Genomic DNA, 18,265 nt, shown 5'->3' on the forward strand with positions numbered 1-18,265 from the left:
GAGGATCCACAGCTGCCTTTCACAGCTGAGCCTGAGGCTGAATTTTGTGCCAGGACACCCTGCTCAGGCCACTGCTGCTAGGGTACCTTTTTCAGCCAAAGCTTTTCCTTCCTACCCAGCAAAGAAACTCCGATTTTCTGGGGCTGCACTGCAGTGAGATCTGTACTTTCTCTCTGATCTCCTTTGCATACCTCTCCTAAGAGGGTACAGAGCCCTCTTATCTGAAGAAGCAGACACCTATATGGTTTTCTCATGTGGGTTTTGATCAATGTCTCAGGACCAGGCACTTTATTTGATGTCTCTAATGACAGCCTTCTGACTTACAAAGTGAATTCCTTTCACTCTCAGCCTTTTAAAGCCTTATTTAAGAAGAAATAACCACAGCAGAAAGAGCTGAGTGGAAGCAAAGGGGCCTTCCTGCTAGGTGCAGAGCACTGACACCGTGCACAGTGACAGCTCCACTACTGAGCCCGAGTGTCTGCAAGGCATAGCTGCTGTACATTGAGCGTGCACAGCGCTGGCAAGTGCTGCAAGCACAGGGGAAAAATCCGCCTAGGCATCTAGTTCTTGCACATGTGCGGAGGCACTTACTGAGCCACAATAACTGTGCTGCGGGGTATCTTTTCCCTCCTCATTGTACAGGGATTAAGGTTTGGCTGCCTTGATGAGAAACTGTCCCAGTTGCTTGCAACCTTTTAGCATTCCTGGTTAAAACTCTTTTAAAGGGACAGCAAAGGCAATCAGAGAACCATTCCCACTCCTTCCTTTAAAGCAAACTTAATTTAAACATGCAATTAAATGCAATTAAATGCAGTACAGACTTAGCCCTGTTTGCTTTTGCCAAGCCCTTTTGTGGCTGCGGCGCTCACCCTGCAGGAGGGAGGCTTTCACTCGGGGAAACCCAGGCTGGGCAAGGGGGGAAAGCACAGCTGAGGGGTGAGACTGGCAGCACCTTGCTGTCTCTGCACCATGACCTCTGGCAAGTCACTGTAGCAGTTGGGGTTTCAGTTGCCTTGCTTTCCAAGGAGGAGGGAAAGCAATCATTTTCCTCCTATGCATCGTGGTTGGAGACAGGGGACGGCAAAGTGCTAAACTGGAGCTGTAAAACTGTTCCGGTAGCCTAATGACAGCTCCAGAGGAGTAGCAGAGTACATCCATTTTCCCATCTTTTTGGACCCAGCTAATGAAGGGAAAAGAAAGCCCCTGCCCTAGCAGAGAGCAGGCAGCAACTGTGAAAGTGATGCACTGAAATGCAGGAAACACAGCGGAGTGCAGGAATTCGGTTACATGGCTGTTTGCAAATTAATGGCTAAATCAATTAAATGAAAGCATGGGATTTCTCTTGAGGAAAGTCTAGTCACAAATGCAAGGAGAAGGGGAGGGGTGGTGGAGTGGGGATGACATAATCACGTTTGCGAATCACCAGCAGTGTGCATGCTTTAATCCATTAATGGGGTTTTTATCTGTGATCATAAAAAGCAGGTTACATTCAGCCTGGAAGGGAGTGAGGGTTGGAGGAGAGGGGAGGGCAGAGCAAGAGCAAGAGAGAGAGAGAAAGCAAGAGAGAAAGAGAGCACAATTCACTCGGTGAATTGCTTGCAAGCTTTGGGCTGATAATTAGGGATCTCAGGAGAGCAGTTTCTCAGAATAACCTGCTTGCCTTCAAATGGACCGAGTGGAGACAGTGGTTCAGTCCTGCTGATATTTTTTAAGCCCTCCTCACAGTTTGATGGGCATTCCCAGTGCTTTTGTGCACGTCTCGGAGAGCGTTGACGTGGAAAGGAGCAGCGAGGAGGGGGAGGTTGGAGAAAAAAACTGCAGCTCTTCTAAAAATACGGAGGGCATGCAAGAGTGTGAGCAGGCTGGGGAGGAGGGTGAGGTGAGAGCGCCTCGCGCCATGGTCCCCGGGTGCCGGCGCAGCGCAGTTTCAGAGATGTCCCTCCTGTGACTGGACGCACCATGAGCATCTGGGAGGTGATCCTGGCTTTCGTGGTGGTGGTGCTGATGCTCGTGGCCCTGCTGGCCAACGTGCTGGTGCTGATGTGCTTCCTGTACAGCGCTGACATCCGCAAGCAGGTCCCGGGATTGTTCATCCTCAACCTCACCTTCTGCAACCTGTTGATGACCGTTTCGAACATGCCCCTGACTTTGGCTGGGATCATTTACAAGAGTCAACCAGGAGGAGATCAGATCTGCCACATTGTGGGCTTCCTGGAGACTTTCCTCACCACGAACTCCATGCTGAGCATGGCAGCTTTGAGCATTGACAGGTGGATTGCTGTGGTCTTCCCTCTAAGTTATCACTCCAAAATGAGGTACAGAGATGCTGCTCTCATACTGAGCTACACGTGGTTGCACTCGGTGTCGTTCCCGATAGTGGCAGCTTCTCTCTCCTGGGTGGGTTTCCATCACCTCTATGCCTCCTGCACCCTGTACAACAAGAGACCAGAGGATAGGACACAGTTTGTGATTTTCACTGGGGTCTTTCACACCCTCAGCTTCCTCCTCTCCCTTATAGTCCTGTGTTTCACATATCTAAAAGTGCTGAAGGTGGCACGGTTTCACTGTAAGCGGATTGACGTGATCACTATGCAGACCCTGGTGCTGCTTGTGGACATCCATCCCAGGTAAGGTGCCCGTGAGAGCAGCAGGTGAGGCTGTTTGCTGCAGAGAAAGCAAGGACCGGGTTCAGTGTTATGTTAAGTACAGTCTGATCGGTATCACAGCAGGGGATCGGGAGGGGAAGAAAACAAGCACCCTTGCTGGTTTCTGTTCTGCATGTTTCTTTGTACTTGTGCTCATTTTGGGGATTGCAAAAACAACTCTTCTTTGTTATTTTTAGGAGCTTGTTTTGAAAGGGAGAGCAAAGAACCAGGGAGTTTTACCTGGGTATGCATTTCCCTTCGAGGCAATGGTCAGATCACTGCCCCTTGTCTCAGGAGGTGGATTTAGTGACTGACAGATTTGTGGGTTTGGGCACTGTCAGCCCCAAATGCTGCTGGATCTCAGTGAGAGGGGGCACATGTCCCTCCACTTGGAGCTGGAAGGGAAGGGAGGCTGGGGTACTGTGTGCTGTTCCTTTGCCCAGCTGTGTCCGTATTGCTGAGCCCTCCGTAACTTTATCTTTCCTGAAGGCAGAATCATAAGGGAATAGCATCTGCAAAATGTGTATGCTTGAATGCCTGTATTTAAATCCAGCTGAGAGAGACTTCAGTAGCAACGTTAATATGACAAGCGAGGGATGTATAAAGTTCATTGCTAATGAGAGTCCGTAAGCAAGGAAATTGTTAGGAGAAATGTCTCCAGGGGCTGGGAGAATAATGGGCTTGAAGGCAAGCACCAAACAGACATGAAAATATGTTGGGAAGCTGTGCAAGAGTCACATCAGAGGTTATACACAAACTATAAATCCTGTATGAATAGGATGCGTCTGGATCTGGAAAGGAAGCAGATTTCACAGGAGAAGGGAGGGTGGGAGAGAGCCTTTCCTGGCTTGTTAAGAACTGAGCTGTAAAGCTGAGAGAGAGAAAACCTTGCTGGATGGAAGCCCCAGAGCAGTGCTGGGCAAGAAGCGGTCCTGGCGAGGAGCTGGGAAGGTGCCTGGTGCACAGGAGTCAGCATGCAGTGCGAGTGTGCCGTCATTCTGCTCACGAGAAACAGAGAGGGTGAAACAGGGAGGACTGAAGCAGGCATGTCTGGAAGGACATGGGATCAGGCTGCTGAGGATGGAGCACCAGTACTAGCCAGAGTGACCCACCTGGCAATGGTGATTTGAGAAACGAACCCACGGAGCTGGGGTAGGGTGGAGAGGGATGGGGGCTGATGGATCAGAATATCCTGGTTAGGGCTGAGAGGCTCCCAGGGGCTGGCGCAGATGGGTTAAGAACCAGCTCTGACTGGGACAGGGTGGCAAAGCCAACGGGTGAGCTCTGAGCAGGGGAAAGCAGGGGCACTGGTCATAGTGTGGAGAGAAATGGGCCTGGTTTGCTCAGAGTTTGGCTTAGGGGAGGAGCGTGGCTGGAGGGGGTGATTGGAAAGGAAGGGGTTTGATGGATTTGCCTGGAAAAAAAGGGAGAAAATGGTTTGGCTACGTAGAGTGACAGAGTGGCTGTGAGGGATGCGCATGCTGCTTGGGAGACAGGCAGAGACTGAATCTTAAAAGTTCAGACTGTCTCTGTCACAGGCTGAAGGGAAGAGAAATGTGTTTCAGCGAAGTGCTGGCAGCTGCCAGCACAGGGAGGTGTCTGATACGGGGGAAGAAATCCACCTGGAAGAGAGGAAGCCAAGAGCAGATAGAGAGGGCAACCCCACGGCAGATGTCCTGCTTGCTTCCCCTCGCTGTCCTTTGCTCTGCAGGCTGGAGGCAAACACCAGCTCCCTCTGTCCTCAGCCAGCTGGGAGCTGAGCTTCAGGACTGAGAGCACACGTGGCTGTCCTCAAAATAAGGTCACAGTTTGGGGATTCCTAAGCCCAAGGCAAATAAGTCTGAAAGGATCAGGGCAGGCCAGCACTGTGCAGAGGAACAGAAACATTTGCTGAAAGTCCTCCAGGGAAGCTGTCTGATCTGTCTCTTGACCAAGAATGTGGAGCAGGACTTCGGGTGAGTCCTTGTTCTGCTTTTGAGAAACACACGTATAAATCTTCCCTTATCCACCACGTCACACAGAGGAAAAAACAGCCTTCTACCCCACGTGCTGTCTGGCTGCTAAACCGTACCTCGATCAGTCTTGATTTCTGCACAGGCTTTGAGTGGCCTCTCCCAGGGCAGAGCTGCGGACCCACCAGGGCTGTTTGAAATAGCAATCGTTACACCTAATGCTTCAAGTATGGCTGGATTGCACAGAAAAGGGGCAAAAATCTCAGTGGCATTTCTCCTCCTCTGCATTTTCTCTGGTCTGAGTTAACTTGAGGGTGTTCCTGCATTTTGTAATCAATGTCACTGAAGGGCAGGTTCAGTGGGGCTGTGGGTGTTAGACCTCCTTTCTTTGGAGGAGACAGAGTTGTACAGGCACTTTGCTGTGTGTAACCTCTATTTACTAACTGCTGTTTAGCTCTTGCACCAGGCTATTCACTAAGAAATGGGAGTTTTAACTTCTTTAGACTGCAGGGATGATGGCTGATTTTAACCCGTGGTGGTGTTGCCTGAACAGGTGAGAGCTGCTGCAGCTGATAGAGTCAAACCTTGGATTGCCTTCCCGAGAGTGAGAGCTACACAAAGGCTTTTCACAAAGTGATGTTCGTAAAACTCTAACAAAGACATAATTTGAATTATATAAGTGGTATATATAAAGGGATGCATAGCATTTGCTGTAGTACCTAACAGTATAGACATGGGTGCTGTGAGGTTGCACATGAGGGAACAAAGTTTGTAATCCCAGTTTCAACTACTCTGACGTTTCTGGCTTTTTGCATGGTCTAGTTTCACTGCGGAGAAATGTGTATGGACAATTCTCTGCTCCCTGTGACTCAGAATCCACCCGCAAGGGGGTCTAGTGACAGGCATTGTGACAGATGGCTTTATTACCTGTGATTTGGAAGGACACAAGTGATCTTCTGAAGATCATTTGAGATGAGTACAAAGGAAACCTCTAAATACCACAAAAAAACGTGTGAATGTTTAGGGCACATGTCCTTTCAAGTTAGCTCAGGCATTTTTACTGGGTACTGCTTTCTCTTGACTTTGTTCCTAAAACAGATATATCTGAGTTACAGTGAGAGGCCTGGGCAAGAATTCATGTAAGTGCTTAACTCATGTATTTCTTAACCCAAATTATCTATACTAACTTTTGGTGTATTCAGCTCTTAAAGATACTAGATCTTAAGGTCCAGTATCTCATAAAGCTTGTTTAGAATACCAAACCTTTGAAGGGATATATCTCAGATTTTCCAGGATATTAAAATCTTTAAATGAAAGCTAAGTCAACTACCCAGTTCTGTTACCAGTGTCACTACTGGAACCTGTGTATATATTTTTATCTTACTGCACACAAGAGCGTACAAAAGCAAAATACCCATCTGAGCACATTCTCTGTATGAAGGATTGAGATAAAATACCACATCACAAAGGAAGGTATTTATTAGCTACATCTGGAAAGGCTGAACAAAAGCAATTGGTTGAAGTCTTCAGGACTTTTCACATCATGCATGAGCTCCAGGAATCACAGACAGCTTTGCATGTGTCAAATAAAATGTGAAGAAATATAACTGGTGAAACTGCTAGAAACAAAAATTATAATGCCCCCCTCCCCCCATCAGCACCCTAATTGAACCTACTTCGGAGATTTCTTTTTCTATACCAACATGTTCCTGGGATAACATGAATCTAATAACACGGGTCTTAAGTGAAGTTATTGAACCTCTCAGATTGGCTGTTTGCACCTAAAAATACTCCAGCTCTTGCAGAACCGAAAGCATATCGTAGGTTCCCTTGAAGAGGTGGATTTTTTTTTTTCTTTTCAGCTGTCACTTCGAGCTGCAAATAACTCAGACATAGAACATGTAATACTTTTAGATGCGTTTTAATTCTACTTAGGCATATTCTTTAAGAATAAGGAAATTCATTATTTTAAGGAGAACGAACTTTATCCCTAGTATTTTGTTCACTTTGCCATCCCTTTGCCAGCTACAACACCGCTCTGAGGGCTCAATAAGACCATAAATAAAATGGATAAAAAGAAACAGTTTTTTTTCTTTAGCCCAATAGAAAGGTAACATAGCAACTACCTGCCACAGAGAGCACCAAAGCACACTGAGACTCTCAGGACACAACACATGCTTAGATGATGATTAGACATTTAGTTACAACAAATAATGTAAGGGTATGATCATAAACCCCATAGCTATTAAAATACATGTGTGGAACTGGGCACTGAGTCATCAATTACAAGTTTACAATAAAAGCAGAGGGAGACCAACCCCATGCAGTTACAACATGCAGCACGTGGGCCAGACCACTCGCTTCTCCCAAGATACGTGGTTGCTTTGCCCCAAGACCTGTGCAATAAGCTGACACGTAGTGCTGCTATGTGCCTATAGAGGGATTTTGGCATGCAGACTGGCTTTATTTTTGTCCCTGCCCAAAGGAAGTGTACTGGCTGATACACTAGTTCAGGTATGAATGGACTCTGGCAGATAGAACCAGTGTCTCCCATCCCCACCCAGCCAACCAGTTGCTTGTTCCCATTCCTGGGCTTCACCCAGCCAGCACAGAACTTGACCAAGCAGGCAGAGGAGGATGGACTTTCATGTTATCGGTCTCTCAGCAAGCTGATGTACTAATCTCAGAGGGGTGTCCTTGCAGTGGAAGGGTGGGCTCAGCTTGCAGGTACCAGTGCTCCACAATCCCATTGCCCTGCCTGCACCCTGAGGGGCTTTGCAGCTCCCTGGCACCCTGTTGTGACCACCACCAGGAAGCTCAAATGAGAAAACTCTTGTCCTAAAATGCCACAGGTAGGAGAAAGCAGGGCACAACTAATTTCTACGTTTGGTCTGAAACAAGGCGGGTGGTTTGAGCTGTGGAGTCAGAACATCACAGTTCTTTGGATTTGTTGTATAATTCCCAGCTTTGCAAAGCACTCAGTCTATGCAGGATCTGTCATAAGATTTATGGCCACACAGTTCACAGCTATGGGATGTAACGATTGCTCTAATGTTGGGCTGAATGTTTAGAGGGTGTTTTTCCTATTACATTTTTATTATGTTTTGTTGCTTATCTCACTGGGCAGTTTCTCCTATCTGTGATATTGTCATTTGAATTGCTGTTTCTAGGAAAGTAGCATGCTGCCTACCCCACTCTGGATGTCTTCCAAATCTCTGAATATCATGAGGCAAACTCCAGCCTGCAAACACAGCTTACAGTAATTCAGAAAGGAGTTGCAGCTGAATTCAAGTCTGAATTTCACCAACTTGTCTATATATGAATAGATATAAGGGGTATATGTTTAGATACATATAAATGTATATACATGCATTTCCCCATAATCATTTTTGAAGGGTAAAATCATATAAAGGATTGATACTCGGTATTGTCCTATAGAAAGGTGCTATTGTATATATGTGAATACAGCACTTGCTGGAAAACACTTACTGGAAAGATTGATTTCAATAATTCCAGAAGTATAGCCATTAAAGTCTGCTACCTGATATTATGATTCATGTTCTTGTTTGTGTTGAATGTCACAGTGTAAGAGAGCGTTGTCTGGAAGAACAAAAGAGACGGAGGCAACGAGCAACAAAGAAAATAAGTACCTTTATTGGTACTTTTATACTTTGTTTTGCACCTTATGTTATCACAAGGTAAGTGCAAACCTATGCAGTGAAAAATACTGTGGAGATGAACTCAACTTGGAAAACCAGTGCACTCTGAACTTGAAATTGATTCTAGTCTCCTATGAAAATCCTGTGCAGCATTTCCACTCCTATGAGAGGCTGTATTTACTGAGCTAACAAAGCCATATAGAATATCATAGCACTTATCTGATCTAATCCTGCTGCAACCTGTGGGCCAATCCCTGTTTGGTCAGCCAAGTCAATGTGTTGGTCTCATGGGAGTGATTTAGGAGTTCAGCCCACAGAGGCCAATAGATGTTGTAGTTATTTTTTGAGACCAACAACTCTCCTACTCCTCAAATTGCCTTGGTAGCCCAAGGGGGTGATCTGCAGGATAAGACACTTGTCTGAATAGGTCAGGATGTAAGAGCCTGCTCAAACAAGATCCAGCTGAGGTGAGAACATGGCTCACAGACAACCCATAGCATTTTTTTTTTTTGGACTGAGTTCTTGGTCATATACATCAAATATCAAAGTTGTCCTGCCTTACAGCGAAAAAAGTTCTTGTGATTTATGGTCAGATGTCCTTATTTATTGACTAGCTTATCTTTGGAAATGGTTCCTGTGGGAAGCACCAAAGTACTCCTCTGAAACAAAAATATGAGAAAGGGTGTATATCTGGAGAAGTGTTATCAAGTTATTAGAAAGAAATTTACAACTCGTGCTTATTAAGACCCTGGAAAAACTGAAATACTGTTATGAAGAACAGAGATGGAAAAAAGTATTTCTGAAACATCACCTATTTAGATATTATTGGACAGAAATTTTGGGGGCTGACTTCAGTCAAATTCAGGCTCACCAAAAAAAAAAAAAAAAGTAATACAACCCAATCCTTGAAAAAGCTGAATTAAGACTCAGTGTAAGTGGACACATAGCAAAACCAAATTTTCCATCTCATTATAATATCCTGATTTTCTATTTCTAACAAAACAATTCACAAAAGGTCATTGTCTCTGTAGAAAGGCAAACCAGCACACCACAGTAATTTTATGTTCATGATAATAATAGCTAATTTATTTGTGTTAATAATTTGTAAAAATGTTGCAAATATATTTATAGCAGTTATCATATTTTTCTGTACTTCTGCTTAGTAGTGGCAAGAAGACACTCCATGCTCTGTGCACTAAAATTGCATGAAAATATTTATAATAATTATGGGCACTTAGTCTTAATTCTCAGGCTATAAGATATTAGAGTATTTGTCATTGCAAGTAGTTAAGTTTAATTTTATATTGGGTCTTTGAACTTAATGAGAATCATCGCAGTCATCACATAGCTTGTGGCTCAGTCCTGAGTGACAACGAGTGCTTGAGCCAGGGCTGTCAGAAGTATTTCTGTGCTCTTCACATCTCAATCCAGCATTCAGGCACCATCTGCCCCCTTACTCTTAGTTCTGAGTCATCCTAATGTGTGTCCTCATAGTCATAAAGCACAGAGGGATTAAAAAAATCCTGAACCTACCTGTTTTAATCCTTACAAGGCTGACTTAAACGTTCACCCAAGTCTTCAGTCTATTAAGGATTAATAGCTTTTCCATGGGCAGTGACTTCAAGAGTTAAGACATAAAGTCCAAAATGCACAAAGATGCTTTTCAATGAAGGACAAGGCTTGTGCAATGGCCAGACGTAAGAAGTAAGGACTATCACTTTCTTGGCCTTTTCATCTCTGATCTAAAGGAATTACTGCACAACAGGCTACATGGAATTCCCTGTTTAGCTACCTGAATCCCCCCCGGGACCTCGCTGGACACTGCACTGCACAGATGAGTATTCGAGGATGTGCGTTACTGTGCTTCCCTGTGCCTCCTGTGTATTGCTGAAATGCAGAAGTCAGGGGAAGAAGAGGTTTAATTATGCAAGCAAGTATTATTTTCTGGACTATGTCCAGAGTGTTTTGCACTTCACAAGACAGAGGCAATCAATCACTTTTCAAGGCAGCAAGCAGAAGATAACTGATGAAGTGTATTGTTCAGCACTACTCGTAGACAGCAGGCTCTAATTGGCAGAACACTTTAAACATGCTCTGAAGTACTTTATGAATTAAGGCCTCAAAACAGCTAATCACCAGGTTTCACTATAACAACATCTTTCTGCTTCCCCACTAAAAACCACCAGCTGTCTGCTGCAGTCCCACGAGCCAACAAGGAAGCCACGCCTATGGCCCCAGTCAGACAAATTCCTCTCTGGGTCAGAGTTTTTCAGATTATATTAAGGTGAAAATCAGATTAGCTACCCCTTTTATCAAGAAAACACCCTTTTAATTAGTTCAGTGGCTGACCTTAAGTAGTATATCTACGCAACCCCATTCTTCTTGATTTCATGTTCCAAAGTAGTAGTATGACAGATGTATTACCCCATACTGTATATTTATAGGCATAGCTTGTTGCTTGGTTTGGAAAAATGCTATTAGTACACATCTCATCTCTTTGCTATATTTATCATTATGTGATTGAACAATATTGTTCAAAACCTGTTTTCTCTAAGGAGCTTTTTCACAAGTAAGATTAAAATAAGTCATACCAATTTCTAATGTTCATGTCCAACTCCAGGCATTTCAGACAAACACATAACTTTGCTCACGTAATTTAATAAGTGCTGTCTATGTGTGAGGAAATTGGCCCTAAATTAAAAATCCTGAAATAATATCAGAAAGAAGTTTGCAGTCCCAAGCCCTCAGGTTAAGGAGGAGGATTGAATTTCTTTTGTATCATCTCTGGGGAACAAGGGATAAACAAACCATGTTTTTTACACTGGTTGACCGCCCTCTTCATACAAATCCTGCTTGGACAGACAGACAAGCAAACCCACAGAGGAATTCTGAGTTATGTTCTTGCTCATCTGTGCATATTAAATGCATGTGTTTCCTATGCAATCTTAGGTTGACATATTCAAAGTCAGTGGCCTTGTAGGCTCCCTCAAGAGCTACAACTGACATAAGGTAAAGAGATTTTCCCCCTGCATGAGAAATCTGCTGGCACAAGCTGGCCAGCACTGCTCCCTATCATCACACCTCTGCTGCCAGGTGGTTCCCACAGCTCTGGGGAGCAGCAATGACTAAGAGCAACAGTGTGCAAGAGCTGAAGGTCCACAAGTCATGCTGCTTCCTTAACAGAAGCTGCCTGATTGTAATATATGCACCACTTATCAGGCAAAACTGGCTAGGCTTTTTCCACTAGCAAGAGAGGATACATAAGACTCAGTCTACCAAGCAATAAAGTAAAATAAGCACAAAAATCAAACTAAAACTGACTTTCGGCTTATTCATATCATTAACACAAAATAAATGACTAAGGTCAGATTCTGTTACTATGGGACTTCTGTGAAAAAACAAAAACCAGAATTAGTAACAAATATAAATGTTAGAAGCGTATGCTTAATGAGTTGATCTAACTTCCCCAACTTGGACCAAAAGAATGAATTTCTTGTGAGAAGATCAGTTCATCTACCAGCTCCAAAATGAAGTGTGATTTGTTTCACTCCTAAACAACCAGACATTTTAGCTTGTTTGAGGCTCTCTGGCCTGTTCAGAGTTTTCTCTGTAACTCAGTTAATTTCTCAAGTTTAGGCAATGCACAAGAGAGATGCTGCCATTATACTAGCCAGCTGGACCTATACACATTCAGTAAAATATTTTACTAAAATGATTAACTGCACATGTTTATAAAACATTTTCATTGTTTATTTCACTGCATAAGAGATCAAAGTCTTACACTTCAAGGTAACATTCTTGTTTGTTTACTGAAAGTGAAATAAAATATTTGGATAGCCACTTGACACCAGGTGCTCTACAGAAATACATTGCTAAAATATTGACAAAGTATCACAGCAAAACGGTTTATAGCTTTGAAGTACAGGTATTATCAGACTGTAAAAGAGTGGCTTATGAAAGTAAGTTGGGGAATTATGTAGACAATACTGTAGAATTTAATTTACAGGTTGCACTGAAATATTAATGCTCCTATCTTCCTGGCGAGATGTTTCATGAAACCCTTTCAAAGGCAATAAGTTATATGACAGTCTTTGCAAGAATGACATTTAATTGTTTCTACATGAAATGGAATTGCATATCTTGGGGGTAGTCTGCATTTGTTTGTTGCTAGATATCATAGAATAGCTTGGGATAAAAGGGACCTTAAAGACCACCCAATTCCAGTTCCCCTACCATGGTCAGGGATGCCACCCACTAGACCAGGTTGCCCAAAGCCCCATCCAGCCTGGCCTTGAACACCTCCAGGGATGGGGCATCCACAGCTTCTCTGGACAACCTGTGCCAGTGCCTCACCACCATCATAGTAAAGGATTTCTTCCTAACATCTAATCTAACTCTTCCCTCTTTTAGTTTAAAACCATTCCCCCTTGTCATATCGTTATCTGCTCAAGTATACCTGCAAATATACTATCAAAAATAACACGCAGAAAATGCAAAATATAAAAATATCAAGGACACTTAAGGAAATAATTTGAGAAAATATTAAAGATTCTATTGATAAAAGTGTAGGCTTTTTAATTGATCAGTCACTGAAGGCAGAATTAGTAGGTCTAGGCTTACAACCCTCAAGTGCCTATTTGATATATTTAAATGGAGATTGCTAACGACTCATAGAACTGAGTGACAGCAGCTGAGACAAATTTGTCATACCTTGGTCATTCAATACATCCACTGAATTTAATTAAGCTTAATCAAATTCACTTTCGTAAAACATTTGACAAAGTAAATCAACAGGATTTAATTCAACACAGTAAAATTCAAAATGCAAAGAAGAAGCCATCAAATATGTGAGGAACAGAAAGAAGAAGGATGGCTCAATGTAGATTACAAAGTAAATATGAACCAGTAGATGATTAATTTCCAAACAGTCAAATCTCATTTTAAGCATATTAACACGGGTGTCATAACTACATTTTGTTAAAGAGGTGAATATACACCAGAACAGACCCCCAGCAGCTTGAGGAGAAGAAAATTATGTCTGAATTTGGATCCTACTTTGTATGAAGGACATCAGCCAGGAGTTACAAGGAGAGGCTGGAGGATCAGCATTTAGTTAGTCAAGATGAAAGGAGAGAAATGGTACAGGTGGCCATTTGGTATCTCAGAGCAGCTTACAGTGATCAGCTGAGCCAAACAGCACCAGTGGACGGGCAAGAGCAGTTCAAGTATTTTCATATCATATAGTCTAGTCACCTCAAATGTCTCACATGGCTGTAAGCCCATAACTCGATAGCTATTTGAGTTCCTCTTTTCACATACATAATACTTTCAGCCTTTGTCTCCACTGAAGTTCACATGATCTCCCTGGAATAGCACATGACCAGCTGTAGAACATTTCTGGAATGGCCATTCATCTCAGTAAAATGTATAAAGAATCTGAAAATAATTTGTTCTTTGATAATAGGACACATTAATGTAAAGATGTTATTTGTGACAGGATGATACTTCTGCTTAAAACTTGATAGTTATCAGTGACTGATGTTTAATTATTTGACAGTGAAATTAAGAGAGTATAAAATGAATTGTCAAACCTTGACTTCAGTTAACGTCCTTATGTCATGTTTCCATCAAATTATTCATTTAATATAGCTTAGGCTTCCATGGCATGTCGTTGAAATGTATGCAAATGGATACTAAAGAGGTTCTCAGAAGCCATTTCAAAATGAAAAAGAAGAGGTCCTTATAGGTAAGAATTTGCAAGAGCAGAAGTAGTTATAACAGTACCCCTGAGTATTGGGATGTTTTTGAGCACTACTGACATACTGAAGTGGAAGGTTTGCTTTACAAAGTTCACTTAAATTATAAATTGCTTTGCCTGACTTTCTATCCCAGAGTGCATCTGATGCTATTTTTATACACATTGTTTTTCTACAACAAAACACACAAGTTTATATTGGGTAATGTCACCACCCCTAAAAGCATCACTGAACAAATGAACCCCACTTCTAATTGAAGCAAAGTACAAAATGATCAAATTGCTAGCATGCAGTTCTCAGAATTAGAATTACTAATACCACATCACTGGCTGCAGGCCCATAGTGCTAAGCCCAGCACAAATACTTGAGAAGAAACAGTGTTTTAGCCAGGGAATTTGCAGTGTAGGCACACCAGAATGGAGAAAGAAGACAGAAGCTCCTAGTCAGTGATGCAACAAATTCAAGCTCTTTAGTCCCACTTTCATGCTCAAACAACTGGACCACGCCATCTGCCAGTGCTATTTTAGACAACAAAATGTATGGAAAGTTGTTAGTCTCTAAAGGTGTATTCCAATGATAAATAAATAGGCTCTTTTGAAGTCTGCCTCATATCCTGCTGGGTGGGGGAGGAATGCAAGGGTGAGTGATGGGTGTCATTAGTTTATAGTTGTGCTGTTACCTCATCCATTTAATGTGAGTATTCACTCTCTCAACCTTCCTGTTTCCACAGGCTTGTTGAATTGTCCTCTGTGGTCCCCATCAATTCCCACTGGGGAATCATTTCCAAGTGCTTAGCTTACAGCAAAGTTGTTTCCGACCCTTTTGTGTACTCTTTGCTACGAAATCAGTACAAGAAGACGTGGAAGGACATCGTAAACAAGATCCTCAAAAGAAGCTCCATCAACTCCTCTGCCCTCACGAGTGAGTCACACAACCAGAATATTTTGCAGCTGAATGAATGAGGAGCCTGGTATGGGATATTCAAGAACCATAAAGTGATATGTGGGAAACAAAAGTAACTGGCCTAACCCTAGTAGCTATCCTCAGCTGTCAAGGTTTCAGGAGGCTGCCACAGAGGCTGGTTGAAGCCCAGCCCCTGTAACACCTAAGGGAGGCAGGCTGCTTGGTGCCTCCTGCCCCCAACTACAAGTGTGCTATTGATACGTGGTCCTGCAGGTTTCGCGGGTACAAATCTCCCATTGATTTTCATCAGCAGTTACACATACATACAGGGTGAAAAGCTAGTCTTTCATGTAAGGGCTCATGAGAGTAGAGGAAGCAGACTGGTGTGATCAAGAGATTATTTCAGAAAAGCCACGCAGGGATATGTGTGTGGTGTTTTTCATGGGATGCAGGTAAGGCTCACTCCAATCTAGCTGACAATCTGGCTTTACTAAAACAACCCCAGTCTAGTTGCTTCAGGATGTTCCCTACAGAAAGCTCTTAAAAAGCTTAATAGCAAAACTTTTACCTGGGTACTCATACAGTGCCCAGCATAGTTTTCAACCTCTTTTTATACATATTATTTGAACAATTCTGTAGAACTGAATGGAGAGTAAATCACTTTTGTAGTACGCTGCAGGCTGGATTTGGCCATGTCTTCTAAGTAACTTTCACAGAAACCCATTATTTTCCTCCCCATTAAATTTCAGAACAGTAAAAAAGGTAGATAGGATGAAAAAATCAGGATGATTCCTGCCTACCTTAACCACTTTCTAGTATATCTGAGCTACACAGAGATGGATTTTGCCCCAAAGCTGCAAAATTGGTCCCCCTGCCCCATATATTAATAAATATAGTTAATGATGGTTTATTCCCATATATATATATATATATATTATTTGAAGGAAAGATGAGCCCACAGCTGAGTTTAAAAGTATCGTTTCCAAAGCAAGTAGAGCAAAAGTAATAGACCTCCTCCCCACCTTGAAAGTGCTGACAGTAATATTATTCCACATCTGAACAAGTGCAAATCTCAGAGGTTTCAATTGCGATCTCTGTAGCACTAGGATGTAGCTCTGCTTATTAATGTTATTAGTATTTACCATGCATTCAGCTCAGCCTGCAGCTAACATAGACCCATATACCACTAAAATTTTCAAGATCAGGAAAATCCTATGTGACACTTCCTCAGAAACCATCACAGTATCTTAATTTTTGTAAACAATATTTAGTTCATTGTAAGTAAAACTGCAGCATGTAGATGGCCTCATAACTGTCACGTAGGCACATGATGTTGAAGCCATCCTCCAGTGACTAATGACAAATTACTTTCCTTGGTAATTTTCAGTGACTTCTCTCTGAATTCAGTGAAAACACTATGAAATGATAGTTTAAGTGTTTTCTTATTAACTAAGATGTAGAAAATCAAAAGCTTGTCAGCACTAGGATTTTAGGAATAATCAATTTCTAAAACAACTTGCATCAACAAAGTCTGTCCTCATCATAACCTCTTAAAATTATTTTCAGGTAAAGAACTATTGGTTTCAAATGCTTCACATTTATACTTTGATTGGTAAAAGACTTGCTACCAATTCTGACCTTAATTCTTCACACATTTGTCTCCAGCAAGTGACTTAAATTCCATAAGACAAAGGTAAGTTAACATCAGAAGTGAAATTAGTTTTTGCTCAGCAAGTCAAGGAAGCTTCTCTCCAGTGTCCATAAATTACATTTTTTTTTTTTAGGTGAGGGTAAAACTGTAAACAGATGCCCAGACTATGAACATTCTCAGTTAAGCAGACTTCATGCATGCAATAGCAGCTTAAATAAGAGCTGATATAGCTGGCTATATTAACATCAATTCTTGCATATTCCAGCTGTAAATACAGAAGTCAGGACCATATTGAAAAAATAGGGCCCCAAGTACTAAAAATGTTGAATTAATTTTAGTTGCCACCTCTTGTGTTCTCCAAACAAAAGGCATCTATAGCTCTGCAGAGAAGCCTTGGCAGAAAAGGTTACTGATCTAAATTAGTATATTGTTTCATTTATGATAAATCATAAATATCAGTTATTTTGCAAACCTCAGCATACTCCATTTTGCAAGTTTCACCATGAATATCTGCCTTTGACACAACAGATATTATGACAACAACATTTTTCCTTCATACCTTGCAAAAAGCATCCGCTGCTGTAAATTCTGACTGTTGATTAAGAACCCAGATAGGTAACTCAGTGAGAGGTTTCACCTCAAAGTCAGTAAATTTGGAGTAATACCTCAGTCACTAGTGTGAAGAGCCTCGCCTTATCCCTCTCTCTGGCACAATACTGCAGCTGCAATCTATAAACTCTCATTGTCACTTGCCTTATAAGTGCAAAAATTAACAGAATGAAGATCATTAACTAACTACCATGTAAGTAAAAGTCTTCATCTCAGCTATTCAGTTTAGTTATAAAACTACAGCATAAACGTAAAAAAAAATAAATACACAAATATAGTCATGGAATCTAAGTAAGTTTTCCCAACACTGTATACTAGCCATTTGTCACATTACATTGTCTACCTCATCTTAATCATTTGACTTGTTAGGCTTAACATAATTTTCTCAGGTACAATAGGTAAAAACACCCAGTTCAATATTCGTTTCTTACAAAATTCAAGTCATTTTGATGGCTTAATTGTATTCTGAAAGGATAGTGGAAAGCTGATTATTAGTCAGCTTAAAAGGATAAAATGCTTTGTATCAGGATGTTAAATGTTTTACTAAGACCACTTTTAGTTAATAAATTAAAACAGGCTGATTGTTAAAGTCCACAACTGTTGTCAATGTAGACATGGGGCTGCTACCAAAGTCAATGGGAGGTTTGCATGTTGATAAACCTAGCCCCAGAGGGATTTTGCATTCAATCCATTATTCAAATAGAGCAAAATAATTTCCCAGAAGAAAAACTATAGTACTGTTAGGATGGCAAGTAAAAGGTAGAGAAGAATATAGCATTGGACTTGTCTCATTAAGCCTGTGTATCACAGTCAGTCACTGGTTGATTTATGTGTCACCATGAGCAATAAATCTCTCCCCTTGTATAAGTTTAAAAAATTGTCTTTCTTTCATGGTGCCTTTCTTCTAGAATTAATCTTATAGCAGAGAATAAATATAATTTCCCCTTACTTACATCAGCTCTCTGACATATTGTCATATTTCCACCATCTGAAGCAAGCGAGAGTTGTACATGCTGGTGCTTGATAAACTGACTCAATATACAAAATAAAAGTAATACCCTAACATTTCCTGATGATGTCTCATAAGATA

The 18,265-nt window shown here is 41.9% G+C and overlaps 1 protein-coding gene across 1 annotated transcript; it reads left to right on the forward strand.

Annotated features, from left to right (window-relative positions):
* Positions 1–1,493: 1,493 nt before the first annotated feature.
* GPR26 (G protein-coupled receptor 26) lies at positions 1,494–17,440 on the forward strand. Its single transcript, XM_040564228.1, has 3 exons — positions 1,494–2,627; positions 8,182–8,295; positions 14,743–17,440. The coding sequence occupies exons 1-3, from the start codon at positions 1,960–1,962 to the stop codon at positions 14,972–14,974; spliced, it is 1,014 nt and encodes a 337-aa protein (XP_040420162.1). The 5' UTR covers positions 1,494–1,959; the 3' UTR covers positions 14,975–17,440.
* The last annotated feature ends 825 nt before the right edge of the window (positions 17,441–18,265 follow it).

This window comes from Cygnus olor, chromosome 7 (genome assembly GCF_009769625.2).
Source record: "Cygnus olor isolate bCygOlo1 chromosome 7, bCygOlo1.pri.v2, whole genome shotgun sequence".
Lineage (NCBI taxonomy): Eukaryota > Metazoa > Chordata > Aves > Anseriformes > Anatidae > Cygnus > Cygnus olor.